Here is a 14,393-nt window from a genome sequence, read left to right on the forward strand (position 1 = left end):
GGTTGCTCTGTGCCTACAGTCCCACCCACAATCAATGGAAATTTTCTAATGAACTCCTGCTGTTCTGCAGGAACTATGTCTTGGAAAACAACACAGGTTTGTTAATTTTGTCTAAAAACTTGAAACACTTTTACAACAGACCTATTAATGACCGAACCATCTCCCCTCTGACATCCTTCCTACAGTTTTGAAGATTTAGAAGACTTGAAATGTAGGAAACCCTAATGAGGGAAAGCCTGTAATTCCTTTTTAGTAAAGCAATACATTTAACTACCTCAGATTATCACACTACCACCTCCATGTGGAAAAAAAATATTAAGACTTCAAAACCTGAATGATTTACAGTATAGCTGGGGCAAATGGCCCTGTTACTTCTAATGAACAATTTGTAATCTTCACCCTGATATGGAGAATATATACAAATATCATAAAATATTTTAAATATTTGGGGTTCTACAGTTGATGACCCGACCCTGCAGGTTTTTCATCCACTCGTCAGATTTCATTATACCCTTGTCTGTTGTGGCTTAATTGACCAGTCTCAGAGCTGAAAGCATCTTCCAGCCTTTGACCAAAAAACAAACCTCCACGTAAGGGAGAAAGGTTGGGTGAACAATGCTCAATAAAGGGCCTTTACATCTGAATTAAGACCCACATGTACAGCTAGTCCACAGATGCGCTTGAGCGTTCTGAATGGAGGAATGGCGTGGTGGGTGTGGCTGACGTTGGGGGCAGCAGTGGCTCAGGTTGTTGAACAGGTCGGTCAGAAGGGTCGGCGGTTTGATCCCGGCTCCCCCCTAGCCAACTGTTGTTTTGTCCTTGGGAAAGACTCTTCACCCTCCCTGCCTCAAGTGTGACTCCACTGGTGTGTGAATTCGTATAAATGTGATGGTTAGAGGGGCCGTAGGCAGCCCAGCGTCTGTCAGTCTGCCCCAGGGCAGCTGTGGCTACATCTGTAGCTTACCATCACCAAGTATGAAGGAATAATAGATGCACATTGTGTTTGCTTTGAGCATCTAGAAAAGTGCAGAAAAATCCAATCCATTCATATTATTATTACTACCGGCACAATTATCTTCAGAGGTAAATTTGAGGCCAGTGTGATCCAGTATTTTCTTCATCTTCTGTCAGATCTATGTGAAAGTGGCAAAGTAAAACAAGTCAGAGCTCCAGTAGTTCTGGTGAAGACATCTGTGGGCTTCAGCTTCTGATCTGAGCAGACAGCTGTTTCCAGCGGGATGTGTGAGTGCAACCTGAAAGTTTGTAGAGAAAGCCAAAGGGGCGGAGCCAGACTCTTCCTCAATCTCACACACACACCCACACACCTCCTTTTGCTGTGAGTGTATTAGATGTGTAACCTGTGAAATGTGTTGGCAGTGTGGAGGACATGGAGCAGCAGAAGAAGCAGGACTGTGACTCGGGCGTCGGGAGTGACAACGGAGACAAGAGGCTGTCTGCTACTGAGGTACTGAGTGTGAGTCTGTGTGTGTGGTCTGGATAACACAATGTGTGTCTGTGTCACATGTTTAATGTTCGTCTTTGGTTTGGAAAAAAAAAAACTTGATATGAAGTCACCATTCAGACAAACGTGTCTTCTTCTTGTTTTCTCATCTCTGTTCCATAAAGCATGAAGCACGCCATTTCTGCACACGCTCAGTGTAAAAGCTTAGCAGTGCCTCTCTACAATATGTAGGACAGTGGCACAATGTCTCCATATTGTTTTTTGTCCCCCGTTTTCATGTCAACAAAGAAGAAAAGGCTGTAAAACTACTTAAATAAGTGTTACAATCTGACATGACAAACTACAGGCTACTGTTCACATGGTGGAGTTTAAAAACTCTATATGAATGTTGATTTAAGTAAAATAATGTTTTGTTAAAATCCCTCTATATGTGTGGAAGAAGCCTAATGTGGAGCTCTGCCTTTTTCTAATCAAAACAATCAAGACGGTTTGGTTTTCAAGTGATTTTTGATGCAAAAAAATATTTTAAAAAAAGAAAATTAATAGACTTTGGGACGTCTAGATTTCTGGTTTCTATTTCTATCTGTTGTTGCAATCATCACTGACAGAATTTTGCGCAGAGATAATAAAAAGCAAAATTATTTTTCCTGAAGGGTAAGAGGAAAGTGACTGTAATTTAATTAAAATAGTAGAGTTTGAAGCTGACTGTTGCTGAAGCCCTCAGATGAAGACAGTCTGGGTCTCAACGTGCCCATGAGCAACATCACAGAGGAGGATGGATTCAGCAAAGACGACTCCAGCGAACACATCAGCTCTCTGTCAGGTAAACACAAACCAAACACACAAAAACAACAGCAAAATTATGACACAGTGTTTTTTCACATTAGGTCTCTCCTTTTGTCACATCTTGCATGAAAAAAATTCAACCTTGATGTCAAAGTATAACAAAACGTTGTGTTGGTTTAAGGTAGTTAGGCATAAATAAACACTTCATTTCCAAATAAGGAGGTAGAAAAGTATTTATTGTGTTAATTGTAACAAATTGAACAAAAAACCAGCAATGTCAGCCTTTTATGTTCCTTTAGGAGTTATGTTGGGCTTTGCTTTGCTTCTTTATTGTTCTGATAACTTTCGCACATCTGATTTTTTAATGTATTTTTTTACCTCTTTTTTTTTCAACCTAAAATATTTTATCAAAGGTTAATAACACCTCACATAAAAATGAAATTCATTTGTACTTATTTTATCTAAAATCAAATGATTCACTTCACATTTTCTGTAGAAATCAACCTGTTTAAATAAAACAGAAACAAATGTGTCCATGTTTTTCTGCTTACGCTGAGTAATTAAAGACTTAGCGTCATACTTTTGTTGTTCACCAAACCAGATGTGTAGAGTCTGATGAGGAGCCCTGGTTCTGTCTGGTGTGACACATGGACTGTCGTGACCTCCGTCACCATCTGCAGCTTAGCGTCGGACCTGAATGCTTCTGGAAGCAGAGCTTGAATAGAGAGCAGCCGCAGGTCCTTAGAGACCCAGTTTAAATAGACTTCAATCAGCTCGATTTAGGTTACAGCTGCTGAAATGAGCCGAGGAACGTCTATCCATCTCTGTAGCAGACTATGAACAATGTTAAGAAACGTGTTCACTGACTGCCTGACGGCTGTACTTTAGCACAAATTCAAATGTTGTGTTCTGGATTGAGTTGTGTTGTGCGACGATTCCAGTGACTGATTTGTTATAACCCTTAATAACTAGCCTGACACATTTGATAAGAACTTGAACTCAGTGTGTGGTTTAAATGTAAACATGTTTAAGATCCTATTCAGCCTTAAAAAGCTAGAAAAGGTCTACAACAATGCAATGCATTGTCTACAACAGATCCCTGGAAAGACCTCGGACCTCTCAGTCCAGAAAAGTGCAGTGCTAGGAACAGCTAAGATACTGGGCAGATCCTCAAGCTCCCAGGCTTCTGGTAGAGGACCTGATCATGGGTTAGAAAAACCACCCATGTTATCCACTGTTTGAGATTTAATATATAACATGAAACGCAGCCTTAAAACACAATGGATTTCATTTCACCTGCAAGTGAACCCTGGTGTAGTTCACTACATTGTGAACACAGAATCAGTGAACCAACAATGTGATGCAGAGACATCTATTAATGGTTCTTTCAAAGTATAGAAACACAAAGCCCAATCAGCAGTCAGTGTCAGTTATACAGGCAGTTGTCGGCTTCATGATGCTGTCCTGGCAGTTTGGTTCACTCTCTTAGCTCAATGTGAGAGGAAACCAATAGAGAAGCTGCAGCTTTTGGGATGACTCGTCCAAATCGATTACAATTCAAACAGATTTTGAAAGTGTTTGTTTTCTTTTGTTTCTGTTATTTAAAATTGACATTGAGTTACCAATTTTTCTAACCTAAACTTTTTATCACACGATAACCACAATATAACGTTTAATCACAGCAGTTTCTTTTCTAGTTATTATTGAATGGGAACCATGCTCTCTTTATGTCCTCTGTTTATTAATTGTTGGCAGAATCAATGAAAACCAGAACTATTTCATGTACATGTTTTTCCTCGCCGTTTCAGCTGATCCAAACTCTGACTCGGTGCGTCTGATCGAGGAGAGCCCTACAGAAGCCTTGAAGGATCAGTTCAGCTACAGAGACTCTGCTCTCAGCGAGCGCTTCATCAGCTACATTAAGGCAAGGGCTCAGAGTACATCTCCCCACCTCCTCCTCATGGTGTTTGGCTCTGTGGTTCAGAGTTGGAAGCAGTCGACGCTTTACTGTATGAATTATGCCACACTCACATTAGACTAACTGTCATGTTCACTGGACTGCGTGGAGTCCATGTTTTTTCATCTGTGGAGCCTAAACTGTCTCTTCACGTTAGAGTAGACCTTTTTCACACTTCCGCATTTTTCGACCGGAAATACGTCAATGACGTGTAAAACAACTTCCTGTTAGCGTAGCAGCAGATATGAAGAATGGCAGAGTCGAAGAGTTGCAGTCTCTGTTGCGTTCCAGGCTGTTCGTCTTCCAACCAAAAACAGCCTTACCTTTCATTTCATTATTTTCCTGTGGATCCAAACCTGAAACCCAAATGGATATAGGCGATCCGAAGAGATGAAGGGCATAGTTTTAATGTAAACACAGGTAGCACCCTCTGCTGCCGGCACTTACTAACTTCGCTCCGGGATTGTGGTGCGGCTGCGTCGTTCGTCGCCTGAAGAGTGGTGTTGCCCCGAGTATTTTCCCTTGGAACAACTTTACTGATCCTTTGAGAAGGGAGTCAGAATATGACAGAACTTCAAACGTCAGGCTATGCAGCTAAGCTGTGAAGATACTAGCGACATGGTGGCTAAGCTAAGACAGTAAAGATGGATCACGACTACGTGACACACCCACCTGCAGGTAAGGTTGTTCATAATGTGTTTGGTTAACGTTAGTCAACTATGTGTACCGTTATTGGATACATGCATTTCTACCTGAACAAATTAATATTTATAATAAAAGATGTTCATGCTCTCACCTATTTTAATTACATGTATTTAATCACTTTTGAGCATTTTGTCATTTTGTAATTTCCTTAACAAAAATAAATGAAATGTATTTGTAATTAAATACTTAACATACTTTTCAAAACATGATTACTGTGTTGTGTTGAAAGGTAGCATTAATATATTAAGACTGATTTTTAATTTCTTTATCTTCACAGGTGCTCTGGATGAGGCTTTGGATTACATCCATGACTTAGAAGCCAAGTTCCTTTGCTGGAGCCAGGAGACGATGTCATGGCGGACAAAAGTTCCTCGTTCAAGACCTCCTAACTGACATTGGATCTAAGATCATCATTCCACCTTTTAAGCTTTCAACTCAATTCAGCAAGGAGGAAACAGAACAAACCGCAGCCATCACCCGCCTCAGAATTATGGTGGAAAGAGTGATCAGTAGGATAAAGTCCTTTCACATCAGGAACTCTCTGTGCCGCTCACACTGATGGGCAGTGTGAATCAGATGTGGCTTAACCGCCGTGTTTTGGCAAATTATCATGGACTTTTTTGTTTTGAAGAGTGAATTAATGTTTGGTATGTAAATAATGTATAATGTGCAAATAGTATGGAAAAATTTAGTGTTTCCACATATTCTTAAAATCTAATTAAATATAATTGTTATATTCGTAATGTTTTTCTGTTGAAATGTGACTGACTACACAAAAAAATTAGATGAACAAATAAAACAATTTTGGTCAAAATTGTGCCTCGTTTAATTTTTTGGTATGCAAATAACATCAAACATTTACAATAAAAAATAACATTACAGATCAACAGTAAGACAGAAGGCTGAACTGATTGTTAAAGACAAGATAAGTGTAATTTAAGGTATGCATTCATGCATTTGCCACAATATATATCCAAGTTCTCTTTCATTCCATCTCAGAAACCCATCCAACACAACCATGAGAGGTTGGGGCTGCACCTGGCATAATCTGCTTCCAGATGCCATCATATGGATCTGGCTGTGGTCCTACACAAGAGAAACACAACACACAAAAGTTAGACATAAGTGCATAACTACATTTCAATTTAATTCATTATATCTGCTGTAACCATAATTTGGTTAGTCATAAGATTAAAAAAAAAAAAAAAAACTTAACTTGCTCACAAAGCAACAAAAAGTTAATTACCTGTATATGCCTTGTACAGTGTGGACCTCTGACCGTCCCTGCCAACCGTTTTGGGTTTTTGCACCATCAGCTCACTAACCGGTTCAGGATGGATTCCCTTATAAGTAAAAGGCAGAAAGCAATTAAAGTCTGTAGTAACTACTTGGGGTGTTTTTATAATAATTTAGAGTTGTTATGGATACACATACGTTCTTAAAAAATAATGACAATATGATCACAAACCCACCTGTGCCATCTTTGCAAGCCACTCGTGCAGGCCAGGGGGGTGGAGCAGCCTGCAGACCCAGCTGTGAATAATGTGCGGTCTGGAACAGGATGGCAACTATGTGATTGCAAAATCCTTTAGCAGCCACACAACTGCAGACGAAAGCTTTCAGGTTGGCACTTTCTGCGTCCAGTGATATCTAGACACAATAAATTATATAGGTTAAAATTAGGACATACTTATGTTGCTACATCAATGTTCAGAATGACATGAAACTATAACTGTCAATAGGGTGACCAGATTTGAGTTTGTAAAAAAGAGGAGTGAAGTGAGTTTGTGAGATATTTCATCGAGAGTAATTGGTGTTCAGAGCTGCATACATGAAGCAAATATAATTACATTTCATCTATGTTCAATGTTATTTTATTATATAAGTATCAAAAGAGAGGACATGTCCAGGAAAAGAGGACTTCTGCTCACCATACTTTCAGAAAAATAATACTAGTAAGTGAAGAAAGTGCCGCAACCGCAGCAAAATGAACACGCATACGGGCAACTTAACATTTCTTATTTACAGCTTCACCAAATTTTTGGGTGTTATGTTAATCTCATGCCTTTTCACTTAAACATACACACAACATATTCACTGCGATGCCTTATATTACAAATTAATAACACCAGGATTTACAGTTGACGTAAACACACAGAGTTACCGGTGATGCGGCTATGGCTAAAGCTAGCTGAAGCTTACCTTGGTAATGGTGGATAAACTCTTCGTGGACGAATTTATATCCCATGTCCAATTTGTTTCCTTTAGTGGACGATTGCATCTTCACACTCTTCATCACATCGGTGCTGGTGAACTTCGGAACACAGCTCAGGCTCTTCGAAAACACTCTAGGCTCTGCCATTCCTCCGCCAGCGAAGCACAAACCGGAACTAGGTTTACACGTTGATGACGTACTTCCGGTTTTTGCGAAAAAGGTCTGTTCCTGTAAGTGTGGACTGCTGATGCGTGGTGTTTTGAGGCTAAGGATGGCAAGTGTTTTCTGTGGCTCCATCCTCTTCCTCTTTGCTCTTAGAGTGGGAATCAGAACAGCCGTGTGAGCTAAATCTCTGAGCCTGGAACTGACTTGACATTTGTTAATAATTCCCATTAGTAGGCAGTATGTTTTCTAAATGTTCACATGTAACAATTCCAAAGTTTTAAAGACCCACTCCAATGAAAAGATGTTTTAGATGTTTTTAACATGTTCTTGTGAAAATTAAGCTCAAATTTGCATTAATGAGTATTTCTATATTCTAATAAATATGAGTCAGGAGCAGACAAAAAAAGCAGCAGAAAAAAGATCGTATTTGTGACAAAAAATACACAGAGCTTCCTGCTCCGCTCCATTCTGATTCATCCACTTTCAAAAAAATAGATCCATGAATGTCTTTTTTTCCTCTTCTGAGCTGGAATTTGTATCCAAACTGTACGGCTGGATAGCTCCAATATTGCTTGCCATTTTTGTCTTCAACTTGTTTTTTGGGTTTCCTAAGTGTTTAATGTTTAATATGTTTGAAAATGCCTTCAACATATGAAAAATCTGTCAAATATGGAGAGCCTGAAAGGTTTATGTGAATGAATCCAACCCAGATTTAATTGTGTCATCTTGTTCTGAAAAATGAAACCAATAATCCAACAGATTTTTCACACTCCACAGCTGCTTGTTTTTGTTGAAAAACAAATTGAAAGTGTTGGAGTTTTCTGTTTTGATGCTCATCTATGGTTAACCTTAAGCTTAAAACAGTTGTAGTTGCTACAAAGTTTTCAGAAACAAAAGCAAAGAGAATGTTGGAAACTGATGAAACTGGACTCTCTCTATGGAGCTGTTTTAGGTATAGATTCTGGCTCAGCATCAGTGAAACCATTAAAGTCGGACCATTTAAGGGATAGTGAGGAGAAAAGAACAACCTGAAGGCTCTGATGTAGTTTGGAAATGATCCAGAAGTTTCTGAGAAGCAGGTTGAGATCTCTGGCTGAGAGTGGAGGCCCACATTTATGCTCCATTCTTCATTTCTTAGAAGTTTTATCATCTTAAATAAAGGCAAGGATGGAAGGAACAAACAAGGGAGAGATACCGGCACAGTGTTTTCATTGTGTCGAGGAGACCAGCGTAATGTCTCCATTTTTGGGCCAACGGCTTAAGAGGCTGCGGGTCATGTGACCGTTGCTCATGTTTCTGTGTGTTTCAGGGCCGGGCAGTGGCAGACTTGGACGAGCCCCTCCAGATAGAAGAAGACTCACACTGGCAAACGGACCCAACGTGAGTTCATCTGATCCTTCTTCCTGGGATTCTTTTTTGTGTTTGTTTTTATTTGTGATTATTTCACTTTATGGGGGGAAAAACCCAGGCTCTAAAGAGAAATTTAAACCGATACATTTCATTGTCTTTAGAAAAACAAAAATACTTGTATGATTTTTTTCTACAACTTATCCAGTGTATATATAGCATTCATAGTATGATGAGAAACTGATCTGGCAGATTTATCTATTAACATAAGCATTCAAAACTGTATGAAAATTTTACTTGTGGCAGATAAGAGAACATAATGTTAAATATAACAAATAAGGAGGAATAGGGGAAAATACGAATGTCTCAAAATCAAAAGATAACCGCAGCAACTGTAGGGGCATGTGACAAATAAACCTCTCAGAGTTGTCTTTATGTGTAAATATTGTGGGAACAATGCAATCTGCATTTTCTCTGTTTATCTAATGTCAGCAGAATCAATGAAAATCAGCACTATTTCATGTGAAATTTGAGATTAAAAAAAATTGGTACTTCTTAAAATGTTTACAATAATTGAAAGGTTTATTTTGATGTTGACAATAAAAGAAAAAAGTTACGGATCAGGCTTGCTTATTTCACATGTGCAAAGTCGGGCTGCACAGCTGTACCATGCATCTGCAAATGTTTTCTTCTTCTTCTGTACGGCAGTTTATTCCCCAGTGTACAACAATACTGCCACTCTTTATTAACTTAGTTAACACAGCCATGTTATCAACTGTTAATTTGGCTGCAAAAGTAGCTGCAGTGACCCCAGGAGCATCTACTCAGAAGAAAATGTGTTCAGTTCTCCAACGCATAAATAATAACATCGATCTGAGAAAATATTGGCTGCAAGCCCTGTGACTTCAATTCAATAACAATTTTATTGTCTGTAATGACAACAGCATGAGATTATACTGTGTTGCATTCAGGCGCCATTTGTCTTATTTTACAGAGCTGTAATTCAAGCTCTCGGTTTTTGAGGAAAGCATAAATTTGTGTGATCGTTTAAACAGATCAGACAGTCGTAAGGCAGAATTTTCAGGAAATGTTACCGGGAGCTGATCTAATTCAAATGGCTTAACTGTTGCAATGTTGGTGACAATAGGAAGTGACGTAAGATTCAATAAAGGCAGGGTACCGATCGGGTCGTGGTACAGATTGGATAGTGACAAGTACCGTATTTTCACGACCATATGGCGCACCGGGTTATAGGGCGCGGTCTCAGTTATGGGGGATTTCTCAGTATTTGACACATACAAAAGTCGCATCGGGTGTTAAGGCGCGGGCACGTTGACGCCCCATTCGGACCCTCAGACCCTCCAGAGTGGGTTAATAAAAGAACCAGTCTCTGTTTTTTTAGAGGAAACCTTTTTTTTTTTTTTTTACTGTTCTCCCTAACTGTGTAACACAAACTAACTGATCACCAGACTCACTTGCGCTCAGCGCCTGACCTCCCCCCTCCTTGTTCTTCACACGGGAGCGTGGGACTCCGGAGCTGAGAGCACACACGCATTGGCTTGCGTTTCTTCCATGCCTCACGATTACACATTAAGCACAGCACCTCATAAGGCGCCCCCTGCAGTTTGCTGAAAATTTAAGACTTTTAAGTGCGCCTTATAGTCATGAAAATCCTGTATTTAGTTTTAGCACTTTATAAAGATGTTTCTGAAGCAAATACAAGTCCAGAGCACTCACAAATCAAATAACATTGTCAAGATACAGAGAAATGGGGCAGCCGTGGTGCAGTGATAGGGCTGTCGACCCCTCATTGAAAAGTTGCAGGTTCAATTCCAGCCTTGACTGCCCATGAGTCGAAGTGTCTTTGGGCAAGACACTGAATCCCACCTTGCCTCTGGTGGAAGGTTGGCGCTAGTGTTCGGCATCAGTGTGTGAATGTGTGTGTGAATGGAACTGTGACTGTAAAGCTCCTTTGACCTTCAAGGAAGGTAGAAGAGCGCTATACAAGTGTACGCCATTTACCAAATGCATTAAGCTGAATAATCAGGATCCCAGAGAAAAGCTGGGAAACTAAAGCTTTATTACATTTAATATCAAAACAATGTATCACTTTTGCAAAGCTGTTAGAAAATAACATTGAAATGTTAAAAACGCCATTATGTTTGTTTAAAAAGGGATGTGTTTCTATTAGTTGTAAAATTTTAGCCTTATCATTTACAAAGGAATCACTTAAAAATTACATTATTTTCCATTTCTGCTTAATTCCACAAATCATTTATGGGATTTATAGCATTTATTTCTGCTAGATTTTGCCTTAAAAGATTCAATACTGGATGTAGTGCAGATTTATTTATAGAATTGTTTATAATAATTCCAGCTCAAAGCATCCAGAGACGTCAGGGCTCCACATCAACATGATCAACCAGCTGAAGGAGGCTGTGCAGCTCCTGCAGGACCCCAGCAGGTAAGACATCCAATCCTGGTTGTTACAACATGTTTACAAGTGGAAGAATCATTTTTAAAGTACATTTCCTGTCATGGTTTCCTGAAGTCTTGAATGTGTGGAAGTGTAAGTTTCATAAAAAAATACATGTTCTTTACTAATTATACTTGCTTCAGATGTTAAGATCCTGCATCAGCAAGCTCCTCTTTTGTCATTTTGCATCCAGATGATGGTTTTTAGGCATTGGCATGTCCAACACCAACACTACAGGAACCAATTGCAAGAAATTGACTTACAGTTTGATATGAAATACACCTGTTTTAATTTTCTTTTCCAACTAAAATCTTCAACTTTGTTATTTTTAGGGATCTTTGATGATTTGTCAATCACAAACTTCTTTAAAAACAAATGCACAGCGCTGAAGTTTCCTGTTTGTTTTGTCTGCATTTGAATTCAGGGTAAACACCGATGATGTGTCAGGAGTGCAGCTCTACCCGGTGGAGATGGTCACAGTGGAAGAGTCCATAAAGTAGGTTTTCTATCATCTCTGTTTTAAACTGGCTCGGAAATGACTCATCAGGCTTTTTTTTAGGGCTGCCTGATCTTATTCTCATGTTTGTTACCGCATCATTAGTTTTTCTAAAGGTTACATGTAAAACTGATCACATCTGTTAGGAAAGCCCTTCTGCCATGCAAACACCATGTCCAAAAGGCCCTTCCCCTTTTGGTGCTAAGTATTTCCATGTGGTTATATTCGCATCATGTCCAATCATAAGCCAGAGCCAAAAATTACTCTAGCTTTCTTTTAAATGGTTATGATTGGGGGTGTAACGATTAACCGATGAATCGACAAATTGACTTCTATTCCTAGGATCGAACTAAATCGATCTGTCTGAGGCAGAATCAAATCGAATCAACCAATAACATCAAAAAATCGTTTCAAAATGAGATAAATCGATAATCGAATTGAAATTGGAAAATGCGATTTGGATTGAGACATGGTAGGGGGTAGGGGTGTGACGATAACTGCATCACAGCATCAGCGTGGTGATGAGATGGTCATGCGTGATTTGAACTATGATAAACACATTCATCCTTGCAAATAATTTACTTTTCCTGCTAGTCCTGTGTTCAAACTTCAAGGGCTTCTGGGTGAATTTCCATTGTATTAATTTCCATTACAAGCAGCGTGCGTTCTTGAGTGTGCGAGGTGGCCGCCCGAAAGAGGATTTTGTGTTGGGGGGAGGGGGGTTGCAAGAGTTCCGACACCGCGACTCTTGCTGCTTCATGATCAAAAATCCCACACCGTCACATCTCTACTCCAGAGCGGTTTAATAATAATAAAAAGGTAATAACGTAAAATAAAAAGAATCAATCACCGTTCTTCTGGGGAAAACCTTTTATTACTGTTCTTCACTCCGGAACACCAAACATTAATGCACCCCCAACACACTTGTGCGCTCTCACTCACTCGCGCTCTTTCCTCCTACACATGCAGCGCACTGACACACACACACAGTCATTCTACAACACCTATATACAAAGACCAAAAATATAAACGCAACAATTTTGTTATTGCTCCCATTTTTTATGGTATGAACTCAAAGATGTGAAACATTTTCCACATACACAAAATAACCAGTTCTCTAAAATATTCTTCACAAATCTGTCTAAATCTGAGATAGTGAGCACTTCTCCTTTGCCAAGACAATCAATCCCACCTCACAGGTGTGCCATATCAAGATGCTGATTAGACAGCATGATTATTGCATAGGTGTGCCTTAGACTGGCCACAAGAAAAGGCCACTCTGAAATCTTCAGTTTTGTTTTATTGAGGGGGTCAGGGGACCCAGACAACCAGTCAGTATCTGGTGTGACCACCATTTGCCTCATGAAGTGCGACACATCTCCTTCGCATAGAGTTGATCAGGTTGTCTATTGTGGCCTGTGGAATGTTCTTCCACTCTTCTTCAATGGCTGTTCGAAGTTGCTGGATATTGGCAGCAACTGGAACACGCTGTCGTATACGCCGATCCAGAGCATCCCAAACATGCTCAATGAGTGACATGTCCGGTGAGTATGCTGGCCATGCAAGAACTGGGATGTTTTCAGCTTCCAAGATTTGTGTACAGATCCTTGCAACACGGGGCCGTGCATTATCATGCTGCAACATGAGGTGATGTTGTTGGAAGTAGGGCACAACAATGGGTCCAAGGATCTCGTCACGGTACCTCTGTGCATTCAAAATGCCATCAATGAAATGCACCTGTGTTCTTCGCCCATAACATATGCCTGCCCATACCATAACCCCACCACCACCATGGGCTACTCAATCCACAACATTGACATCAGAAAACCGCTCACCCACACGACGCCATACACGCTGTCTGCCATCTGCCCTGAACAGTGTAAACCGGGATTCATCCATGAAGAGAACACCTCTCCAACGTGCCAGACGCCATCGCATGTGCGCATTTGCCCACTCAAGACGGTTACGACGACGAACTGGAGTGAGGTCGAGACCTCGATGAGGACGACGAGCATGCAGATGAGCTTCCCTGAGACGGTTTCTGACAGTTTGTGCAGAAATTCTGTGGTTATGCAAACCAATTGTTTCAGCAGCTGTCCGAGTGGCTGGTCTCAGACGATCTTGGAGGTGGACATGCTGGATGTGGAGGTCTTGGGCTGGTGTGGTTACACGTGGTCTGCGGTTGTGAGGCCGGTTGGATGTGCTGCCAAATTCTCGGAAATGCCTTTGGAGACGGCTTATGGTGGTGAAATGGACATTCAATTCCCTAGCAACAGCTCTGGTGGACATTCCTGCAATCAACATGCCAATTGCACGCTCCCTCAAAACTTGCGACATCTGTGGCATTGTGCTGTGTGATACAACTGAAGATTTCAGAGTGGCCTTTTCTTGTGGCCAGTTTAAGGCACACCTGTGCAATAATCATGCTGTGTAATCAGCATCTTGATATGGCACACCTACGAGGTGGGATGGATTGTCTTGGCAAAGGAGAAGTGCTCACTATCACAGATTTAGACAGATTTGTGAAGAATATTTCAGAGAACTGGTTATTTTGTGTATGTGGACAATGTTTCACATGTTTGAGTTCTTACCATAAAAAATGGGAGCAACAACAAAAGTGTTGCGTCTATATTTTTGGTCAGTGTAGTTAGTCCATTAGCTATATTAGTAGTAGTTAGTTGTTACTGGTATTTGTTAATTAAGTAGAGTGTGTTGTAATTATGAATTGTATTCATTTGCGACGTGGCTGCCGGGGGATATTTATGTTCAGGGGGTGCAGTTAAC

The 14,393-nt window shown here is 40.3% G+C and overlaps 1 protein-coding gene across 4 annotated transcripts in view; it reads left to right on the forward strand.

Moving 5' to 3' along the window:
* The window catches only part of lrch1 (leucine rich repeats and calponin homology domain containing 1), a 119,213-nt gene that overhangs the window by 74,870 nt on the left and 29,950 nt on the right, over window positions 1–14,393 (forward strand). For all 4 annotated transcript variants that reach the window (XM_011489505.3, XM_011489506.3, XM_011489507.3 and 1 more), the window contains exons 7-12: window positions 1,378–1,465; window positions 2,180–2,285; window positions 4,057–4,172; window positions 8,600–8,670; window positions 11,015–11,101; window positions 11,538–11,609. In XM_011489505.3, the coding sequence (XP_011487807.1) occupies window positions 1,378–1,465; window positions 2,180–2,285; window positions 4,057–4,172; window positions 8,600–8,670; window positions 11,015–11,101; window positions 11,538–11,609 (540 nt within the window). The remainder of the gene's footprint in view (window positions 1–1,377; window positions 1,466–2,179; window positions 2,286–4,056; window positions 4,173–8,599; window positions 8,671–11,014; window positions 11,102–11,537; window positions 11,610–14,393) is intronic.

Source organism: Oryzias latipes, chromosome 21, assembly GCF_002234675.1.
Source record: "Oryzias latipes chromosome 21, ASM223467v1".
NCBI classification, from domain to species: domain Eukaryota; kingdom Metazoa; phylum Chordata; class Actinopteri; order Beloniformes; family Adrianichthyidae; genus Oryzias; species Oryzias latipes.